Source organism: Cydia splendana, chromosome 26 (genome assembly GCF_910591565.1).
Source record: "Cydia splendana chromosome 26, ilCydSple1.2, whole genome shotgun sequence".
In the NCBI taxonomy this organism is placed as follows: Eukaryota; Metazoa; Arthropoda; class Insecta; order Lepidoptera; family Tortricidae; genus Cydia; species Cydia splendana.
Window position 1 is genome coordinate 11,455,148 of NC_085985.1, and position 21,513 is coordinate 11,476,660.

Genomic DNA, 21,513 nt, shown 5'->3' on the forward strand with positions numbered 1-21,513 from the left:
CGGCAACCACGCAACCGTCATCAACGAGTTGAAGCAGAGATATTTTATTATCGGGCTGCGCGGTAATATTCGCTATATAGCGAACAAGTGCCAATGGTGTCGGACCTATAAAGGAACCACACTCAAGGTTCCTGTAGGCGACCTCCCGCCAGAGAGGCTCCAGGCGAATCAACCGCCATTTACCGCTGCAGCCGTAGACCTTTTTGGCCCTATGCAAATCACAATAGGCCGCCGCCGCGAAAAGAGATGGGGTGTACTATACACATGCCTCACGACACGCGCTGTGCACTTAGAGCTTGCCGCCTCACTTTCGGCATCCTCTATGATACTTTCCTTGCGCAGAATGATAGCGCGACGCGGCACGCCTACAGTTCTTTACTCTGACAACGCCACCAACTTTTACGGCGCAGAGCGAGAACTGGCAGAGGCCAAGAAGACGCTGCCCGACACTTTAAAGCCATTTTTGATCGAGCGAGCCATAACCTGGAAAAAGATACCGCCCGGCAACCCTTCCGCCGGCGGTGCATGGGAACGGCTCGTAGGCAGCGTGAAAAGGTCACTAAAGGTAACACTCAAAGAGAGAGCACCTCACGAAGAAGTTCTGCATACATTACTGCTGGAAGCCGAGCACATAGTCAACTCTCGACCGTTGACACCAGTGAATCCAGACCTAGACAGCGAAGCTCTGACGCCGAACCATTTTCTCATCGGGCGATCGAGCTCAATGTCACCACTGGGCGTCTTCACAGACGCGACTATGTCACTCTCGTCATGGAAGACAGCGCAGACCTTAGCCGACCATTTTTGGAGGCGCTGGCAGCGAGAATACCGACCCAGCCTCCTCCCTCGGCCCGGTGCTCATCAGAACGTGAAGAAACTACATGTAGGCGACGTAGTCATCGTAGCGGACAGCTCCATGCCACGAGGAACATGGCCTAGAGGCGTAATCGCACAACTCTTTCCCGGCCCTGATGGCCACGTAAGAGTAGCCATTGTTCGCACCCGCGCAGGTGACGTCCGCCGCCCAGTTTCCCGGCTTATACCTATATACTCCTCGCAATCAGACGGTGTTGACACACGTGGGGGAGATTGTCGTGTATAGCTAGTTTTTAATCATACATGTTTAGTTTTAATCGTTCTTATATTATGTTGATCTACTTTTGTGTGTTTATTTTATTATGTAACTTGTGTCCATTTTTTATTAATTTTATTATGTTATGTGTATAATTTTAAGTGTAAATTGTTCCCCAATAAATTGCATACCCTTTTCCCTTAATTACGAACAATATGTAATAGACTAAGCTTATTGGATGAATAAAACAATTTCTCACTCTGCACGTAACACCCACGCCTTGAGTAGGCGTGGCCTAAAGTACCCACGGTGGGGATCGCGCCGAGCGCGCCTATATATACGCGCCCACCCTGGGTGCTTGTCACTCACTCATCAATAGCCACAGAGGCACCAGCCTCCCAACACTCTCCAAAGTTTTCTTATAAATCAACAAATGTGTTTTCATTAAACACCCTACACAGCCCCGGTAATGGTGCGGTAATCTGGAGGTAATCTGCAGCAGCCAGCCAGCGCGTTCCAGCCATCGTGTACGAGTTCCTGACTTCGGAATCTGCGAGCCCCACAGTAACTACGCTCGACATACATATTATGTTCTCTGTTGAGGTGAAAAGTTATATGTACCAAACAAGATCAAAGTTAATTGTGCCCCGTGCCTTACAAGTCTCTCGCTACGCTCGTGATTCAAAATTTGAATGTTTATTGCTGTTATTTCTATTCTTTTGCCTTTCAATACATACTCGGGGTTGCAGCCTACATATACGTGTCAATCTGAGCCAAAATATACAGCCAGCATCTAAATAAATAGATAGTGACGGCCAAATATATCGTTATCGTCGAATAAGCAATGATATAGTTGGTCAAACCAATTTGTCAGTCAGTAAGAACCAGGAAAACTATACTCATCCTTTTCTTTTGGGTGCTAGTACTAGTGTAAGACAAAGATAGTATGATTCTCTCTGTCTAAGATTGAAATGAGACAGTCCTTTGACAAACTATATATTCGACGACTCATATCCAAGAAGGAAACAACAAATAAAATGAATTGTGCCTCCATTTGCCACCATACCGAAGGAATCTAAATAAAACAATCATTAGAAACCACAACTTCCCTTAAGTTTTTTAATGCACAATCTTAACATAGGCAGTATTACATACTACATTATAATAATTACTTACAAAAACTACGTAACCTACAATCATAACAAATTTACATTTTCTTCACTATTTACAATTTCCGAATTGATACATTTTTGAGTCCAAGTATTAATTTTAAGATGAACAGAAGTGTATTTGATATCTTAGATTCAATATAACTTTAGAATATTTGTACTTGAAGGTAAGATCTGTTTCAGTTGATTTAACACATTCACCGCCAGCGACCCGCTAGGCGGGTTCTCTGTTCGTAAGCGCTTTTAAAGTGAATCTTTCATCCTATCGGCCCAAATTTTTTGGACTGTCTATCAGCATGGTGCATTACATAATTACATCATTAGTAAAATCTGCTTTATTTCTAGTAGGTACTTAAGAGTTTAGTCTTTAAAATAAGCATCATCTTCCAATTCCCATCGGTTGCTGGCTACTCGCAACTCGCAAGCGTGTAGGTAGACATCTTAAAAACTGCAGTGTAAAGTGACCGTGAGATCCGTAACAGTAACAACATATGCGTGATCGGAGAGCTTACTTATACCGGTTTCTTTAGCCGTTCACTCGCGTATGACATCGATAAGTAACACTGATAATGTTGTTACCTAGCAACTGTTGTTTACTGTCAGACAAAAGTAAATGTCGTAAACAGATATAATCTAAGCTTATTTTTTCTCTATTTATTTTAAATTGTAACCGAATAAAAATGGAGCAAGCATTAAACACGAGAATGATTCAAATAGGGAAATTAGCCTCCCAATATCAAGGCATAAAATTTTTAATGCCGGGAGGTTTAGATATTTTCGAAGGTAATACCAGGGGTGCGAAACTCCTGACTTCGGCCAAACTCGGCTCCGCTCGGCTCAGCATTGCTCCGAGCAATTATTAGGGTTGGCACCACTTGGCTTCCTTTTGCGTGCACGACCACAGATAAGATAATCACTTGAATTTTGACAACCCTAAATAGCCGAAAGGGATAGTGCCATATATTAGAAAGGGATATCATGATTCGACCCTGAATCGCTGTCAATCTTCGGTTTTGTAGGAAGTTTCCTTTCTGTACGGCAGTACTATTATTTATTCTGTGGTAATACCAAAGAGAATAAAGTCTATAGAGACGGATTGTCAAAGTAAATTATGTAGCCACTGTAAATTTACTGCCATCTTTCGACAGAACATAAAACTGTTAGAACGCCATTTGACTTTGATCCTTATCCTTTAAGTGATATGTGTTAACTTATTAAATATTAATATTCACGCCATCTACTCGACTATAGGCCAAAGGTATGGTTCCATGTTTTCGAGCGATGGCGCCACAACCTTCAGCCTATGCTCGAGTAGATGGCGTGAATATTAATATTTAAAAAGTTAACACATATCAGTTAAAGAATAAGGATCAAAGTCAAATGGCGTTCAAACAGGTTTAATCTTCTGTCGAAAGATGGCAGTAAATGAACTGTAGCTACATAATTTACCATGACAGTAACTCTCTTCTTCAAATCCTCTTTGGTAATACCATTGTTACACTTTCATACCCTAAATCGAATATTTTTTTCGGAAATTTTCAGTTAAATGCTTACAATCCAAAAATAGGTTCACTTGCATCGTGGTTTCCTAAAGCCACACAATTAATTGTTTTTTTTCGTGTTGCGTGTAGCGTAGCCGATACGCTCAAGCTGAGGCTGAATGTGTCAAAAAACTGAATAAAATATCATTTAAAGTTTGAGATTCAGTACAAAAGGTGTATCATTTTTTCTCCAAAATCGAAATAATTATCTTATTGAAAAACTATAATCAATCGTTATTTTTGTCTTCATTCATGATTTCAACAATGTAGGTACGTTAGCCTTTTAGAAACTCCTTTGAGTTATCTTTTTATACCTTAGAGCATTTAATAACTGGAGTGGCCATTGTGAGCTTACCCCTCTGCCGAAACACTTGCACAATTGTGCAAACTTTTGTATGGACTGACATGGCTATTTGTACGTTACGTACAAATCATGTAGAAATAGCGAAACATTTGACGTCCCCTCCCCCGTAAAAATCGGCAGACTGTTGCGTAAAGAAAATGACAGCGATGACATCTGCAGTTACTAAATGCTCTAAGTTTTATACTAAGACCTTTAGGGTAAGTAGGTATATTTAAATGTTGAACTAATATATAAAATACACTACAATCCGTGTAACAATGTGGGACAAAAAGCTTATGTACAGAGCTCACGTCAGCTGCAGAGAGGTGATTTTGCATTTAACAAAATACAGTACGTAGCGGCCCCCTTTTTAAAATCTTTCGTTAAATTTAAATAATCAAGATTATTTAGTAGTGGCGCTAGTGTGCACGTTGATGGGCTATTAATAATTCATTTACCACCACACATATCGCCGTGCCATCTATATTATAGTGTAAGTATCAAACCTGCTCGTTTGCTGCTCTTTGCTAAAACGAAGTTTTATTCTAATAACTGTAAAATCTAAGCAAATAGGTATTGGTTCGATTCGTCGTCATTTAACACATTCACTGTCCCCAACGCACATGCATTCACCATCATACAAGTTTGTTGCTAGGCCACGCCCCCTCGCAGTGAATGCGTTATTAAACTTATTAAGTACCCTGTACAAGTTTTTATCCCGTTCCACTTAAGAGCGCTCTTACAAGAAAAGTCGAAATAATGCAAAATTGATGATACTAGTCGACGAAATTCAGGACTTTGCGCTCATTATTAGAAACAATGAGTACTTGTTCCAGTAAAAGCGTCTTCTTATCTTTATAAATATCGTTGTGAATATTAGAAAAAGGACTTATTAAATTAGTAATGATTTTTTTTCTGATGGTCGTTTCCGAAAAACCCCGTGAAGCACTGAATGGCGAGCTCTTATTTGGAAATGTTGAGAATTTTACTCTGCTAATCCTGGCTATTTTGTATTACTAATACCCTGTACTTTAGGCATATCAAACTATATTTTTCCTACATACCTTTGAGAAAGAGAAAATCAAAGTAAAACGAACTCGATTTTCTCTCCGAAACAAGTGTCAATTCCTACGAAAATCTACTTAATATCGAAGTCATTTTCATACTCAAGCAATCTGCAACGTTTGCTTATACTGTTGGTATACATTAGTGTTTATGAAATTCTACTATAATTTTTTGGCAATTTTTTGAAAACTACTCAATATTACCGATGACGCGCGCTGCGCCAGCTCAGTGCCCCGGCAGAGCTTGTAGAGGCAGGACGTGTGTCGGTCGGCTCCGCACATTTTCAACGGCGACGACGAGGTTTTTTATCATTGTGTGCGGCGGGCGCCGTGTAAAACGCTATACTGTGTGCGTGTAAACCGCAACGAGAGACTTTGATCCTAGCACTGTTTTTATAGTATTATAATTTATAATGGTACAGTTTAATAAACTACCGGACAGGATTAAAAATATTTGAAACGACCTGACATTCTATATGTATTTATTTGACTCAAGATAGTACTCAGGGTCTGATGATGGAGCCGGAAGGTGGTCACCGGTACCAATCAACCATGCAACTAAACCACTTCGTGTTTAGGCTCGTTTTATTCATCTCAACAAGATCTTTGACACAAGATAGTACTCAGGGTCTGATGATGGATCCGGAAGGTGGTGACCGGTACCAATCAACCATGCAACTAAACCACTTCGTGTTTGACCCTGAGTACTACCTTGTGTCAAAGATCTTGTTGAGATGAATAAAACGTGCCTAAACACGAAATGGTTTAGTTGCATGGTTGATTGGTACCGGTGACCACCTTCCGGCTCCAACATCAGACCCTGAGTACTATCTTGTGTCAAAGATCTTGTTGAAACGAATAAAACGAGCCTAAACACGAAGTGGTTTAGTTGCATGGTTGATTGGTACCGGTGACCACCTTCCAGCTCCATCATCAGACTCTGAGTATCACCTAGTGTCAAAGATCTTGTTGAGACGAATCAAACGATCCTAAACACGATGTGGTTTAGTTGCATGGTTGATTGGTAATGGTACCTTCCAGCTCCATCATCAGACCCTGAGTACTGTCTTGTGTCAAAGATCTTGTTGAGACGAATCAAACGAGCCCAAACACGAAGTTGTTTAGTTACATGATAGACTGGTACCCGTGGCCACCTTCCAGCTCCATCATCAGACCCTGTGTATCTTCAGTGTCAAAGATCTTGTTGAGACGAATCAAACGAGCCTAATCATGTTACTACATGGTTGATTGGTATCCGTGACCACCTTAATCATCATCAGATCCTCAGTACCAGTTCGTTTTTAAACCCTCGTTGATACAAACTTTACAACCTATAGGTACCAAATGCAATGACGAAATATGTAAATAAGCGAGTAGGTACCTATAATTTCTTTCGAGTAATATACCTTCATAAGTACGAGTATGGGGCTATTCATAAATTACGTCGTTTCAAATGGGAGGAGTGGGGGGGGGGAGGGGTCTGGACATCGGATGATGGTAACATGACGTAGGAGGAAACAGATTCATCCGAAGCTTGATTCTTGGATGATTTGAGGGGGGGGGGGGGGGGGGGGGGGGGTCGAAAATCGTCAAAAATAGATGACGTAATTTATGAACAGCCCCTATGTACATTTGCACTGCATTTAGTATTTTCGTACTTACCAAATAACATTTTTAGAACTTTAAAAGTTAAGTACAGTTAGTGTTGTTATGGTTGATTTCAATATGCTTCGCGAAGGATCAAGAATGTTTAATCCATCATTGTAGTGCGAGTGTGGTAGAAGGGATCGGCGTACTGAGCTCGCACGGCCTGCCGCAGCGCGTAAAATACCTAAACTCGCTCAACGCCGAAATGTAATAGCGCTCTTAATTCAAATACTATTCGGTCATATGGGGTCGTCCAGAATACATGTGATCATATTTGGCCTATTTTTGACCCCCCCCCCCCCCTCTTCCTCTTGGTGATATTTGGTGATTTTGACCCCCCCTCCCCCATCGTGATCATTCGTGATATTTTTCTTACCCCCCCCCCCCCCCCCCCCTCTCAACGATCACATGATTTCTAGACGACCCCTATAGGGTGAGTTCTAAATATTTTGGCAAAGGTTCTAATACCTTACGCTGGACATACCCTGCCTGACCATAAATATACCTAAATATAATTTTATTCATAAATGTGTCGAAGTCTAGTCAAAGGTACCACTTTTTCGCTTACCACAAGGACAAGATTTGCTTGTATCTTTATACGAATAACCTGTAAAAGCGTCATTATGGTAAGCGATAATGTGGGTCTTTTTGCTTGGAAACGACACAAATTACAACAATTAATATGCAGTCGATTAATTATATACACATTATGTAGTTTGTATTCATACAGGAAATAATAGTACCTTGAAGCTTTTGGACTAACAGTTTATATTTCATTACAACACTTTAAACTCTCGCGTTTTGTACACATATTTAATTACACAAACGGGTCTACCGCGATATAATTTCATTGTTTTTACCTTTATTTCCGACGTTTCAGCTGAGTTGCACCAGCTGTGGTCAGCTGTGGTCTTTCCGTGACGACAGCTGGTGCAACTTAGCTGAAACGTCGGAATTAAAAGTAAAAACAATGAAATTATATCGCGGTAGACCCGTTTATATTTCAATTGTATATAAACACATTTTTCAAGTAATTAATAGAATCACGCTTTACTTACAAAATTATTACTTTGAAAATGAAAATTCTTTATTCGCATAATATATGGTATAACAAGGTGTTATTGGAAAGATATTCCCGCACAGAAACATATTTTGCAGGTTAAGCATGCAAATATTATCTTGTAGCTCGAAATACTCGTAATAACCCATCGAGTACCCACGGGTTACCACTGATTGACTAGCACGTTATTATTAAGGGAATTTTAGCAAAGTAATATTTTTGTATTAATATAAATTATTCAAGATAAAACCGTGAATACTATCCAAATCGATAGAATATGTCATCAAGAATAAATGTCCATAAAATATTTATCTGAAATTAACATAATACTGGGATTCCGTGTAGAAATCTAGTCGTTATATTTAAAATATACTATATTTAGGTTATGTTGTAACCTCGGTAATGTCCAATATACAAACATTTCCTATTGTTGACAGACAGACGCACGAGTGATCATCCAATACCTAAGGGTGTCGCTATAAAAACAATACTAAAACAGAATATCATAATTATTTAAGTGGGACTCCTGTAAACGTTTGTTGCGTAATGGTACGGAACCCTTCGTGCGCGAGTCCGACTCGCACTTGGCCTGTTTTATTTATATTGTTCCATTAAGATTACGATATAAACGAGTAAATTTTTATGTACAATCATTACAAATATAGACATTTTTGTAAGCACTAAGTATTTTTACAGGAAGTTATTAATATTCAATTTATCAGGTACTTTCCCAAACATGTTTAAAATGCTTATAAAACGTAAGCTCAGTCGTTATTCATTATTATTCGTTTTAAAATAATTGTAATGATATTTACAATGATTTATATTATACTATAGAACAATATGAAACAGGCACAAATGAAAATGATTGTAGAAAATACAATTTTAGTGTATGTAATGTTATGCAGTAAATAATTCTAAATATGTAGTATAAAGTAATATTCATTGTTTTGCAAAATTCAGTCACATTATTCCACATTCAAACGGGTAGTCTGCAAGATGAGTGCGAGTTAAGCCGAACAATTGACATATTCAACAGTTTGAACTTTCGACGAGATAAGAATCTTTTAAGGGGCCCACTGATTAACAGTCCGCCGGACGGTATCGGCCTGTCAGTTGTTCGGAACTGTCAAAATTTTGTTCTAACTGACAGGCCGATACCGTCCGGCGGGCTGTTAATCAGTGGGCCCCTTTAAAACCAGGGATACGCGAGGGGACAAATATCCCGAGATGTTGGGTGAAGTGGCGCGACGTTGCCGGACTTCGCTCGACATGTCTGGCAACAGCGCGCTACACATAGCTGCCCTAATATTACAGGGTTCTATGTTACATTTTGAAGATAGTTGAAATTCGACTTAATGTCACTATGACAATGTTCAAACTTCAGTTCGATAAAAGTGAAACATAGAACCCTGTAATATTGGGGCAGCCACATGTCGCCAGTGTGTGTCGTAAGTCGTGCGACATCGCCGGTGTGTCAGGCGAAGTATCGCAAAGTCGCACGACATCGTCTGTCGTCGCTGCCGACTGAAATAGCACTATGTCGCCAGATGTGTCAAGCGAGATCGCTCGACTTCGCTTGATTTGTCAGTGCGAGAACAGGAATAGACTGCTCACTCAGTTCATGGATCAACACTTTTAAGGGAGTTTAAAGGGGCCCACTGATTAACAGTCCGCCGCACGGTATCGGCCTGTCAGTTGTTCGGAAATGTCGAAAATTTTGTTTTCACTGACAGGCCGTTACCGTCCGGCGGACTGTTAATCAGTGGGCCCCTTTAGGCTTAGAACGCACTGCGATTAATTTCTTGCGGTTTCACGCCCGCACAAAGTGTAACGTACGGCATGCTTCATAAGCGCACTACATGACTGAAACCGCTAGAAATTAATCGCAGTGCGTGATAAGCCTTAAAAATGATTAATAATATGTTTTACAGTACATATGGCGGTCTAGCATAAGTTGCGTTCTCTTGCGCGAGTCCATACTTGAAGTCGCGCTTGATGTATGGAGTCGCGCGCGAGAACGCGACTCATGCTAGCAGGTATGCAGCTACTTTACCAAACTAGTGCGATAATTAGCACATAATGTACTGTAAAACCTTGTACGATAATAATAGGTAATTCGCAACTTGTGTCGATATATCGCCACTCGTTGCGTTCCTATTTTTCACACTTGTATCGTAATGTACTATTATTTTCCTCGCAAGTGTGTTGAAAAACGTCGTATGAAAAGCGTGTGCATTGGTCATTACAAACATCGGCTTTCTTATTACAACACACAATATCGCCTCGTGTGTAATTATACCAACATATCACACTTGTATCACAATGTACTATTACCAGGCGTGGCTCACTCCGCGATTTCGTCGCTTTGCTACAGGTAGCTAAAAGTACATCCGTTCCGCCCCAATTTTGGGGAAAGCCATAAGCCGCGCGTGGCGCTGTCGCCACCTAGCGGCCATATCTGTGCTGATCGTAACAGACGCGTTTTGTTAGAGAGTGAGTCTTCTGTACCTAGTACTATTATTTATTCTGTGCTATTACCACACCCCTCCCATACAACTAAGTAAGAAAAGCCACGTATGGAGTAAGCACTCTAATCTTTTCCATTTCTCTATGCCTCTAGTGTATTCCTGGCTTTAAGATGAGGACGAATAAACTTACATTCTTCTTACAATATCAACTTGGACTGTCTTCACACTGGATGCGGATCTGGAAGCCGCTCCGGTGTGCGAGCGGGACATCTCTATATACGCATAGCGCTCTCTCTCTCACGCTCCGGAGCGGCCTGATAACCGCGTTAGTTACATAAACCTTACATTATTATGATCAATGTCACTGAGAACGTCCGTTTTCGTTTAAAAATCACATAAAATAGTTCCGGTTGTTACAAAATAGTCTCTATATGCATGTACACAGAGCTCACTGTAAAAGAAGTCTATTTCTTTGATGGGGCGTTTTAAAAAAAACGTACAGCAAGCACTATTCCTTCTCGCTCTTCTTTCTTTTTCTCTTGTCGTTCTTTTGGGTTTTTTTCCCCTTCGAGGGCTCCGGGGACTTGGGCTCGGATCTCTTCTTCTTCGGCGATTGTTTGACGGGTGATTTCTTTTCTGGGGTAGGCAGTTTTTTGGACGACCTGAGTTGTTTGGGGGACCGGACGATTTCAGGGGAGCTGGAGGAGGATTTGGAGGACTTCTTGGAGGATTCTTCTTTTTCCTTCTTGTCGGGTATGCCGAGGATGTCGGCCCACTGGTCGGGGGGAGGCGTGGGCTGCTTGGGGTCCTCCTCGGCCGTTGATTGGTCGGATTTCTGTGGAAAACGGAGCTCGGTTGAGGCCGCTGCGACCTTGCGCACCACATAACACTCCATGCCTGATGTAGCTCTACTCAGAAACTACAGTTTCAACTTAAGATATTGCTGATATGTTAGCCATGAAGCCGTCATGATTCATGATGATACGTGACATGTCTTTTATTATCGTCAAACTACACGCGGTTTATTGACTGTTCTATGACATGACATAGGGCTGATTTAGACGGCGCGTGAACTCGCAAGCGATTTTAGTTAGATTGCGGACTGTGGATTACGTCAAATTCAACCGACCGATCAAAACCAGCAATGGTATAAAACTCGCATGCGAGTTCTCGAATCGTCTAAATCAGCCCTCGGGCTTAAAGCTTACTATTATTTGACACGCATGATCAGACTTCATTTTAACTGCACGAATATTTATTTGGAGTGTAATGTAGTGACCAAGATTTTTGACATTTATGGAATTATAACCTCGCTTTTATGATTCTCATTTCATTATGTTCAGTGACATTATAGTACATTACGATACAAAAAGGAAATTCGCAACGAGTGGCGATAAATTAAAACACGACCGAAGGGAGTTACCTATTCGCACATGTATCGTACAACGTTTTATTTACAGTACATATGAGTCGCTTAACTTCAAACTCAGGTAAATCCATCTGTCAGATTATGCAATTTTGGTATTAAGAAAAGGTAATAGGGTAGATATTTGCTGAGAGGGTCGAATGGATTTACCCGAGTTTGAAGTTAAGCGACACATATGCCCTTTTAAGTTTTTGACATAGTTACGTAATGTGCTAATTATTGCACTAGTGCGGTAAAGTAGCACCATATACCGGGTGTGGCCTGTATCACGAGCAAATAATTAAAACATAGATTGTACTCCTCAAACGGTGACACTTTTGTTCAATAACTTTTAAAAATTATGTAGTATATAGACGCCCTATTTTTCATACAAAATAAATATTATCTTCAATGGACGTCATCGCCACGCCATATCATTGTGATTGACGTTGCTTGTCACGCCTTAAACATAACAAAATTCGCAATACATTGCGTCTTAGAATAAACTTTAAAGTGTATTAAAAATCAAACAACAAGTTATTTTTAAAAGTCGCTGAACAAATGTTGGTCAGTATGAGGAGCCTACAGTTTAATTTTTTGCTCATGTTACAGGCCACACCCAGTATTATGTACTGTAACAGTAAGAAAGAAATTGGAGCAATCAAAAATCTGCAACCCGGTACTTTTTCATACTTACATAACTTGGATATAGTACTTGTGTTGACACCTTTAATGACTTTTACACTAGTGCGGTTATTACCACTTTACGTACCTATGTCTAAAGGCCGCGGACTGGATGCACGCGGCCTTAAATTTAAAGGGCCATATGGACTGTAAAACGTTGTACGATACACGTGCGAATAGGTAATTCGCAACTCATGTCGATTTACAACACACATACACTTTTAATTGATCGCGACTCGTAGCGAAATTCCCACTTTCCGCACTTGTATCGTAATGTACTATAACGAACTTTAGTTGTCCGTTTTGATGCTTATATCGTTTGTATCAAAATAAAGAGCTTGGTTATCATTCGCTAAACTGGCAGCAGCGTGGTTAGGAGCCATTATAACTATTGTTTATTATATTTCGCTGTTATATTCTTAAATATATTTGATGCTGTGTCAGAAGCAAAACACCCTAGATTCAATTCCGAATTTGTATCGACTGAGTAACAATTCTGGTAAAGTTGACGAAATATAAAGTGAGTCGATCTTGTTCAAACTTGTTCGAGAGATCGGCTCACTTTATATTTCGTCAACTTTAAAAGGGAGGATATTTTGCTGGAGTATTTTCAAACCAACAAAGTTTTATCTGAGTCTAATAAGAGCGTTTTCACATAGTCCTCAGCGATATCGGACGTAGGATCCTACATCCGCGTAGTCAGGCCGCGGGCGCCGTCACGCACACTACAACAAGCATTATGCCATATACGCACACAAACAAATATTATCGATCCGACAGCTGACGGGGGGCTCCGACATGGCTGAATTTATCAGAAGCACCATTCCGATATCGGATGTCGGAAGGCGCCTATGACAAAAACAGCTGCAGAGCGCCATTGGCATTGAGTCCGCCTTTTTTCGTTATTTAACGTATTTTAGTAATAATGATTTATTAAATGCATAAATAAATACAGAGAAACGCATATAACTTACATTTTACTTCCTTCCGTCATCCGATATCGGATCGGACAATGTGAAAACGACACGACAAATAATATTGCCCAAGAATGTTGCTCAGTGGTCACTCAGCCGACTTATCGTTTCTAAATCAAACGAGTTTACAGTTAATGGGCCATTTTATTTAAAGTTGTCCCCTACACTTTTTTTTTCAAAATTGGGATTTTTTATGTTATTTCTACTCAGAATCTTTTGATCCTAATAGGAGAAAAAAATTGTCCCAAGATTTCCATACATTTTTCGATCTTTCCATTCCGAAACCGCCATACACATTCTATGAAAAAATGGTAACGGAATGGGGAAAAAACCTTGGGACACTTTTTTCTCCTATTGGGATAGAAAGAGCTCGTGATTCTGAGTAAAAATAACATAAAAAAATCCCAATTTTGAAAAAAAAAAGTGTAGGGGACAACTTTAAATAAAATGGCCATAATAGGGTTAGCTTTTGGCACAACATGTATAATTAAAGACGCATCCATTCGCCCACTATCCCGAACAAAGTGAACCTGCATAGCACGAGACGATAACACTAGACGGCCTTTAACGATACGGTAATCATTAATATAACTATGTTTATACATTCTTCATAAAGTTATTATCGTTATATAGACTTCCATACTCATGGGCAATGATTTAAACATTGTTTAAATTTAAGGAATATGATAATATTTAGCCCCAGGAGCCACTTTTAAACGCCGGCGATTCAAAACTGACAAAATTAGGAGGTATTAATGACCAATAGCAAAATAATAACTGTCTTAAGAGCCCGATTTGACCTTCCCGTGTATCCAGTGTTTTGGAATTGTTATAATTCCTAACCCTAAACCTAAGGCCGTCTGTCATGATCTGCGGGACGAATGCAGGTTCAACTACAGTTGAAATTTTCCGAGATGATTTTTTCGGCTTAATACTTAATCTGTTAAACAAAAGGTATTGTTTCTTTTATGCAACGCGGTTACCCTACCGAATTCGTCACGAGTGAAAAGAAACAACCCCGTTCAAAAAGGAACAACCCCGTTCAAAAAGGCACAACCCTGTTCAAAAAGGGACAACCTCGTTCAAAAAGGGACAACCCCGTTCAAAAAGGAACAACCCCGTTCAAAAAGGAACAACCCCGTTCAAAAAGCATTAATACAGTTCAATTGATATGGTAATGTAAGACGATCGACCGCCCACATCCAGGTAAACATTTTTGGAGATAAAACGTTTTATCTCCGAATGAGCTGTTAGACGAATTTGAATAAATATAACGGTAAAATTGCCTTTCAAACGAGCTCGTTTTCACTGGTGACGGATTCGGTAGCTAAATACGCTGCATAAAAGAAACAATGCCTTTTGTTTAACATTAAGATTGAAGCCGTAAAAATCACCTCATAAAATGTCAACTATCGGGTCCCAAGTCCTAGACCAGCTAGAAGACTAGCTCGCATGTGTCAATTCGTATTATACTGGCTCCTAACACCTCACCGTAGCTCCGTCCGTCCGTCCGTCCGTCCGCGGGACCCCAAAACAGTAAGCACTGCAAAAACACTTTAGTTTTAGTTAGGGCTTCCGAGGCGGGTAAGTACCCCACAGATTATGACAATCGGCGTTTTGAACATCCCATTACAATAAATAAGTTCTGACATATTAATATATGCTGCATGACCAAATATTTTGGGAGTTGAACCTCCTTCCGGATCGTTCCCACCAACTGGGAAAGGGAGGCCGAAGATCGCGACCAATGGAGGAAAACCCTGGGTGAAGGGGTAGTTGCACACGATGAAGCGTGGTTTAGCCTTCTTCACACTAGGCGAGAACTGAGACACCAGCGCGCCGCTCTCCCACCTTCGTCACCGGGCACGGCATTCTCCTGCCAGCTATGCGGTCGCGGCTGCCGCTCTCGCATTGGACTTAATAGTCATTTGCGAAAGTGCCGCACTCTTAATATGGACGCTGTTTAAACCATCATCTTATTGATGTTACAGGCCAATGATGAACCCAAGTATAAGAATATGGATAAATTGGGGGGAGGTCTTTGCCCAGCAGTGGGATACGACAGGCTCCAAATAATAATAATATGGAACGACTAATATAAATATAAAATAGTATGTAACACTTGCCTGTCTACTACTAAAACTAAAAAATACAACATTCAGCATGTTTTTCCAGTTCAGAATACTAAATATGTATTTAGTATCGCTAGCTAACTAACTAACACTAATATAAACGCATAAAATTAATCGGGTACTTACGAGAGAGGCCGAGTACCTTGTGGCACTGTCAGTACTAATGTGGAGTACTGTTGCACTTTTCCCAATTCAAACGTTTCGAGTAAATATCGCCGCCGTCCGTAAAATCGCGTCCGATCAAGCAGGTTCACTTTGGTTCAATAAAACTATTCAAATTGTATATGTAGATTATAACAATGTTGACTGTACTTCTTGAATTAAGATTTCTTATACCAAACTGCAATTGGGTATTTTTAATGTATGGGCTCCCAACTCAACTATAATATTCATTTCGATACAGTTTAGTCAACTATAATTAAATTGACCAATCACAGCTCGCCGCGATCAGGACGAAACAAAACCATAGTTCAAATTAATTATTTATTTTAGGTTGTATAGTATTAACAATTGGTTCATAAGTCAGAAACGCGCATGTGACACCCTTAATATAGCAACATCCATAGACTACGAAAACCACTTAGTGTTGCTTGTTAGTCTCCATAGGCTACGGTGGCCAAAATCGAGAAAACAACTGTCTAAAAATTTACGAGAAGGTGTCGTTGACCAACCCGCCGTGGGGCGCGGGGCGCGGCGGCCGGGGCGCGTACCAGTATGAAGGTATCGCGGCTGCTCGCGTATTTTAGCTGTATACTTTTGGTTTGGTTTGTTTGTATGATTCTACTAGTTGAAAGTATTATTTTTGTTGATTCGTACAAAAAGTATTGTATTATACAATAGTGATATAATCAAGCTTTTCAATCTCGTACCATACTTAGGCAACTCAGCAAGCTTCGTTGCCTAAACACGGTACTCGACTGAAAAACTCTCTATTATATCACGATTGTATAAAATACTATTAACACTTTCACCGCCAAAGCCCAATTCATGTCAACTTACGTGCATTCCAACGAGGTTCCGATGGCGTATACTTTCCACTGAATTACGATCATATTGTTAATTTTCTTTTAGTTACGGTAAATATGATTTTAAAATCCATAATTCTATATTTAATATTGTTTTTGTTGGTTGACCCTCGCAAGATACCTACTGGACATACAATTTGAATAGTTTTATTCGAATATATTAAACACATAAAACGCACGATTTATATAAAATAATAATTATTGTTAAGGCATTCGCAGCAAATAAGTGTATTTTCATAAGCATTATTTCCTTATGCGGAATTTCACTGGAACGATTTTTTTCATACTATATTTTTACGCGGTGAACGCAGCGGTAAGCGCATTGTCGTTTACAACGCTGCGGTTATCGCATAAAATAACCGCGCGCTTAAAGGCCCCTGTACACAATGGGCCAGCGCCGGCCACTCCAAGGGACGCAGCCATGCGGTAGAATGAGATACCAATATCACTTGCTCCCTCTAACGCATAAATGCGTCCCTTGGAGTGGCCGGCGCTGGCCCATCGGGTCTATCGGGTAGTGCGGTGTGGGCACCAAATCATAAAATGTGTTAAAATAAATTCTAATTAAAACACCCGGATCACGTACTTCGATTTTTTATTAAAATTAAATTAAACTTCGTTATATTTTTATTATGAAACGAGGGCTTAAGTTTAGAGAACCATGAACAGGGCTCGAGGGCCGATAAAGTCAAAACACACACACTACAGCATCAGCGAGTGTTTGACTCAACTATACACCTATATGTATCACTTACCTCGCTACCCTTCTCCTTTTTCTTCTCCTTCTTGCCGTCCTTGTCTCGCTTCTCCTCCTTGTCCTTCTCTTTGTCCTTGTCCTTGTCTCGCTCCTTGTCTTTCTTCTCCTTCTTACTGCTGCTGCGGTCTCGCTCTGCAGATACATGAATCAGTTAATACACATAAGATATTAAAATTGTTGTCGTGTTAGCCGCGAGCGCGCAACGATATCGCTCCCATCCCAGTATAGTCAGTCTTCTGCTGCCTCGCGTTGTCCCGGAATTTTGCCACGGCTCATGGGAGCCTGGGGTCCGGTTGACAACTAAACCCAAGAATTAACGTAGGCACTAGTTTTTTTCTAAAGCGACTGCCATCTGACCTTCCAAACCAGAGGGGAAACTAGGCCTTATTGGGATTAGTCCGGTTTCCTCACGATGTTTTCCTTCACCGAAAAGCAACTGGTAAATATCAAATGATATTTCGTACATAAGTTCCGAAAACCTCATTGGTACGAGCCGGGGTTTGAACCCGCGACTTCCGGATTGAAAGTCGCACGCTCTTACCGCTAGGCCACCAGCGCCCATATCCCAGTATAGTCAGTACGCAGCGAACACGTTGCGCGCTCGTGGCGAACACGTTGCGCGCTCGCCTCGCTTTCAACTCGCTCGCAAATCGCTAGTGTGCTAGCGCCCTAATATCCCACTGCTGGGCAAATAAAGTTTGTTTTATTAAAATAAAATTATATATCTAACATCTTTCGCGGCATTACCATAGCATACCCCGCTGTCCGTCTGTCTGTCTGTCATCAAGGCTGTATCTATGAACCGTGATAGCTGATAGACAGTTGAAATTTTCACAGATGTTGCCGCTATAGCAACAAATACTTTAAACAGAATAAAATAAAAGTGGGGCTCCAATACAACAAACGTGATTTTTTTGCCGTTTTTTGCGTAATGGTACGGAACCCGTCGTGCGCGAGTCCGACTCGCACTTGGCCGGTTTTTGTTTGAGCACTAGTCAGACTTCTATATTATTCTAGTTGGTTGTTTGGACAGCCCATCAATATATACTCTCTAGTACCATCTCTGACATTGTTAACTGTACATCGGTGGACCTTAAAGCGTTTTCACATGGTCCGATCCGATATCGGATGTCGGAAGGAAGTAAACTGTAAGAAATAAGTGTTTCTCTGTATTCATTTATGCATTTAATAAATCATTATTACGAAAAACCCACCAACCACGATTATCAGTCATGATGGATGCGAACAAGAAGAAGATTACGAAAAAACGATAAATAACGCAAAAAAAGGCGGACTCAATGCCAATGGCACTCTGCAGCTGTTTTTGTAATAGGCGTCTTCCGACATCCGATATCGGTGCGGCGCTTCTGATAAATTCAGCCAAGTCGGTGCCCCCCATTAGCTGTCGGACCGATAATATTTGTTTGTGTGCGTATGTGGGCATTTTCATTTAACTTGTACTTTAAAACGCGACTTAAGTCGTGTTTCAGTAACGTCTAACCGTTACGTTCCTGACAAAATGTATGGGATGTGACATTGACTGTCAGTTTTGTAACGATTGCTAACCGTGCTAACCGGCCGTTAAAGGTGCACAGTTAAGTGAAAATGCCCATGTGTGGGCGGTATCGTCTTGGGTCGTCCTATTCGTTTTTCGTCAAGTTCTTAAATTAGTCCTATTCTGCTTTCGTCACTCATTCTACATTGAAAGCCACCGACGATTGTGACGAATGTAGAATGAGTGACGAAAGCGGAATAGGACTAATTTAAGAACTTGACGAAAAACGAATGGGACGACCCAAGACGATACCCGATTGCTAACCGTCCTAACCGGCCGTTAAAGGTGCACAGTTAAGTGAAAATGCCCATGTGTCGGCATAATGGTTGTTAAGTGTGCGTGACCGCTGGCGGCCGGGCACGCCCCCGCGGCTCGACTACGCGGGTGTAGGATCCTACATCCGATATCGGTCAAGACATTGTGAAAACACTCTTATGCCATTTGTAATAAGGTCCACCGATGGACAGTTAAGAGTGTTGCTTAGGGTGGTTCAAAAACATTTTTTTTATTTTCCTACGGGGCACCCCCTTATTTTGTTACACTTATTATGCTGATAAAATACACCAAGTTTCGTAACGTTAATGAAATGAAATGAAATGTTGTTGTGTAATTTTGTACAAAAAAAAAGTATTTATTATTCAGAATTTTATTTAAGTATCTGTTTTCACACTATTTCCACATGTCATTTATAAGTTTTAAAGTAGAAAAACATTTTTATTTCAATTTTTTATAATTTTTCAAAAGTATTTTTTTTTTAATTTCACCTAAAAACATCATAACAATAGAAATAAAAATGTTTATTTACTTAATAATAATAACTTTTAAATCACACTTTCTAATAATGTCAAAACTACTATTTACATAAAAATCTAAAAAATAATATTTTTTTTAGGATATTTTACAACTTTGAAAAATTTCAAAGTGTTTGAGCACCCCCTTGTAGTTGAGATAAGATTATAAAACTTGGCGTATATTGTCAATATAATAAGTGTAACAAAATGAGGGGGTGCCGCTTCTTCTAGCTAGTTTGAATTTTTCCCATACAAACGTGTACCACCCTAGTGTTGCTGTTTGTACAGTAAACTCACCTTTCTCCTTCTGGTCCTTATCTTTCTTCCTCTCCTCTTTGACAATCTTACAGTACTCTCTAAAGTAGTCCTCCCTCAGCGTGCTGCTCTCCACCGCCTTGTACCGCGCCTCGCCGTCCACCTTCTTCTTGGCGTCGGCCCAGCGCGCGTGCCGGTCGACGCTCTTCTCCTTGAGCAACGCTATGAAGTCTGTTTTAGCCTAGAAGGGGAAACGCCGGTTAGAGGGGGGAGGTATGTCGCTTATAGGGCGCGGGCGGGCGGGTTAGCGGTGTGTGGCGGGCGTTGATCTATTGTTAGCTGGTTTCATCCATGTTTTTAAGATCGAAATGGTATGTGAGTATCTCAATCTCAAGACAGATGATATTCTGAAAGATCAGACGTACAGTCAGGCCTGGCTCACTCCGCGATTTCGTCGCTTTGCTACAGGTAGTCCGTACATCCGTTCCACACCAATTTGGTGGCTAGCCATAAGCCGCGCGTGGCGCTGTCGCCACCTAGCGGTCATACCTGTCCTGATCGTAACAGACGCGTTTTGTTAGAGAGTGATTCTTCTGTACCTAGTACTATTATTTATTCTGTGGTACAGTAATGGGATTGTTAAGCCATTTAGGGTTCTTGCTAAATTGGATACTCTATAGCGTAAGCAACCAATTTAGCTAGGACCCTAAATGGCACAACAATCGCGGAGCGCGATGGTACGTTATTAGTGATGCGCGCTATTAGATTAGCGATAGTAGATTAATTGAAAGTTAATTAACATTCGTTAGTATTATCGGCGTAATACTTTTATTAAATCATTTTTTGCGGAATTAAATCATTTTCTATTCAATGGCACTTAATTCAAATTTGTAATCGAAATTATTGTACTGAACCGCAGAAAAATACGGTGAGTTACACCATAGATGATCTTATTTTTAAGTTTTAACTCTATAGTGCAAGGTTATAGGGAAATACGGTTACATCGAAAACGACGCTTTTTTTAGCTGTACTAGTACGAGTATGGTGCTTGAGTAAATTATGTGACTTCTGCCATTGGACCTCACGCGGACCTGACTTTTAGTAAAAAAAAATCTTCAACGGGTTGAAAGGACGAAACCGCGAAAAGTTTACTAATCCAACCCCCCACCACCCACCACTAGCGCGCCACAGCCAGCTCTTTCTTACATCTAGTACGCAACGATTTCGCCCTGAAAAGGAAATTGATTAGATGCTGAAAAAATACATTAGAGGCTGTGGAGAGAAACGTCATTATTGCATTAGTTCCTGGAAAAAAAGGTTATTAGCTGATTGTGTAGAAGTAAACGTATTTAGTATTGTAACGAAATATATTTACATATCTAATGTTTATAATGTTGACTTTAGTTCTGACTTCCATAACCCTTTGGGAGCCTTCACCCAGCATAAGGTGCAGCATAGGTGGTGTTAGGCAGGGCTAAATAATCCATCTTGCTCCGTGTTCCTCTCTGCACGCATTATGTATATGTTAAGGTAGTAAATAGAGTTATAAGTGTTTTTATGTAAGTACT

General features: G+C 40.5%; 1 protein-coding gene across 1 annotated transcript in view; it reads right to left on the reverse strand.

Annotated features, from left to right (window-relative positions):
* Positions 1-21,513, reverse strand: part of LOC134803087 (uncharacterized) — a 94,156-nt gene that overhangs the window by 19,038 nt on the left and 53,605 nt on the right. The window contains exons 23-24 of the mRNA XM_063775794.1: positions 19,988-20,186; positions 17,343-17,476 (exon numbers count right to left, since the gene is read on the reverse strand). Of these exons, the coding sequence (XP_063631864.1) occupies positions 17,343-17,476; positions 19,988-20,186 (333 nt within the window). The remainder of the gene's footprint in view (positions 1-17,342; positions 17,477-19,987; positions 20,187-21,513) is intronic.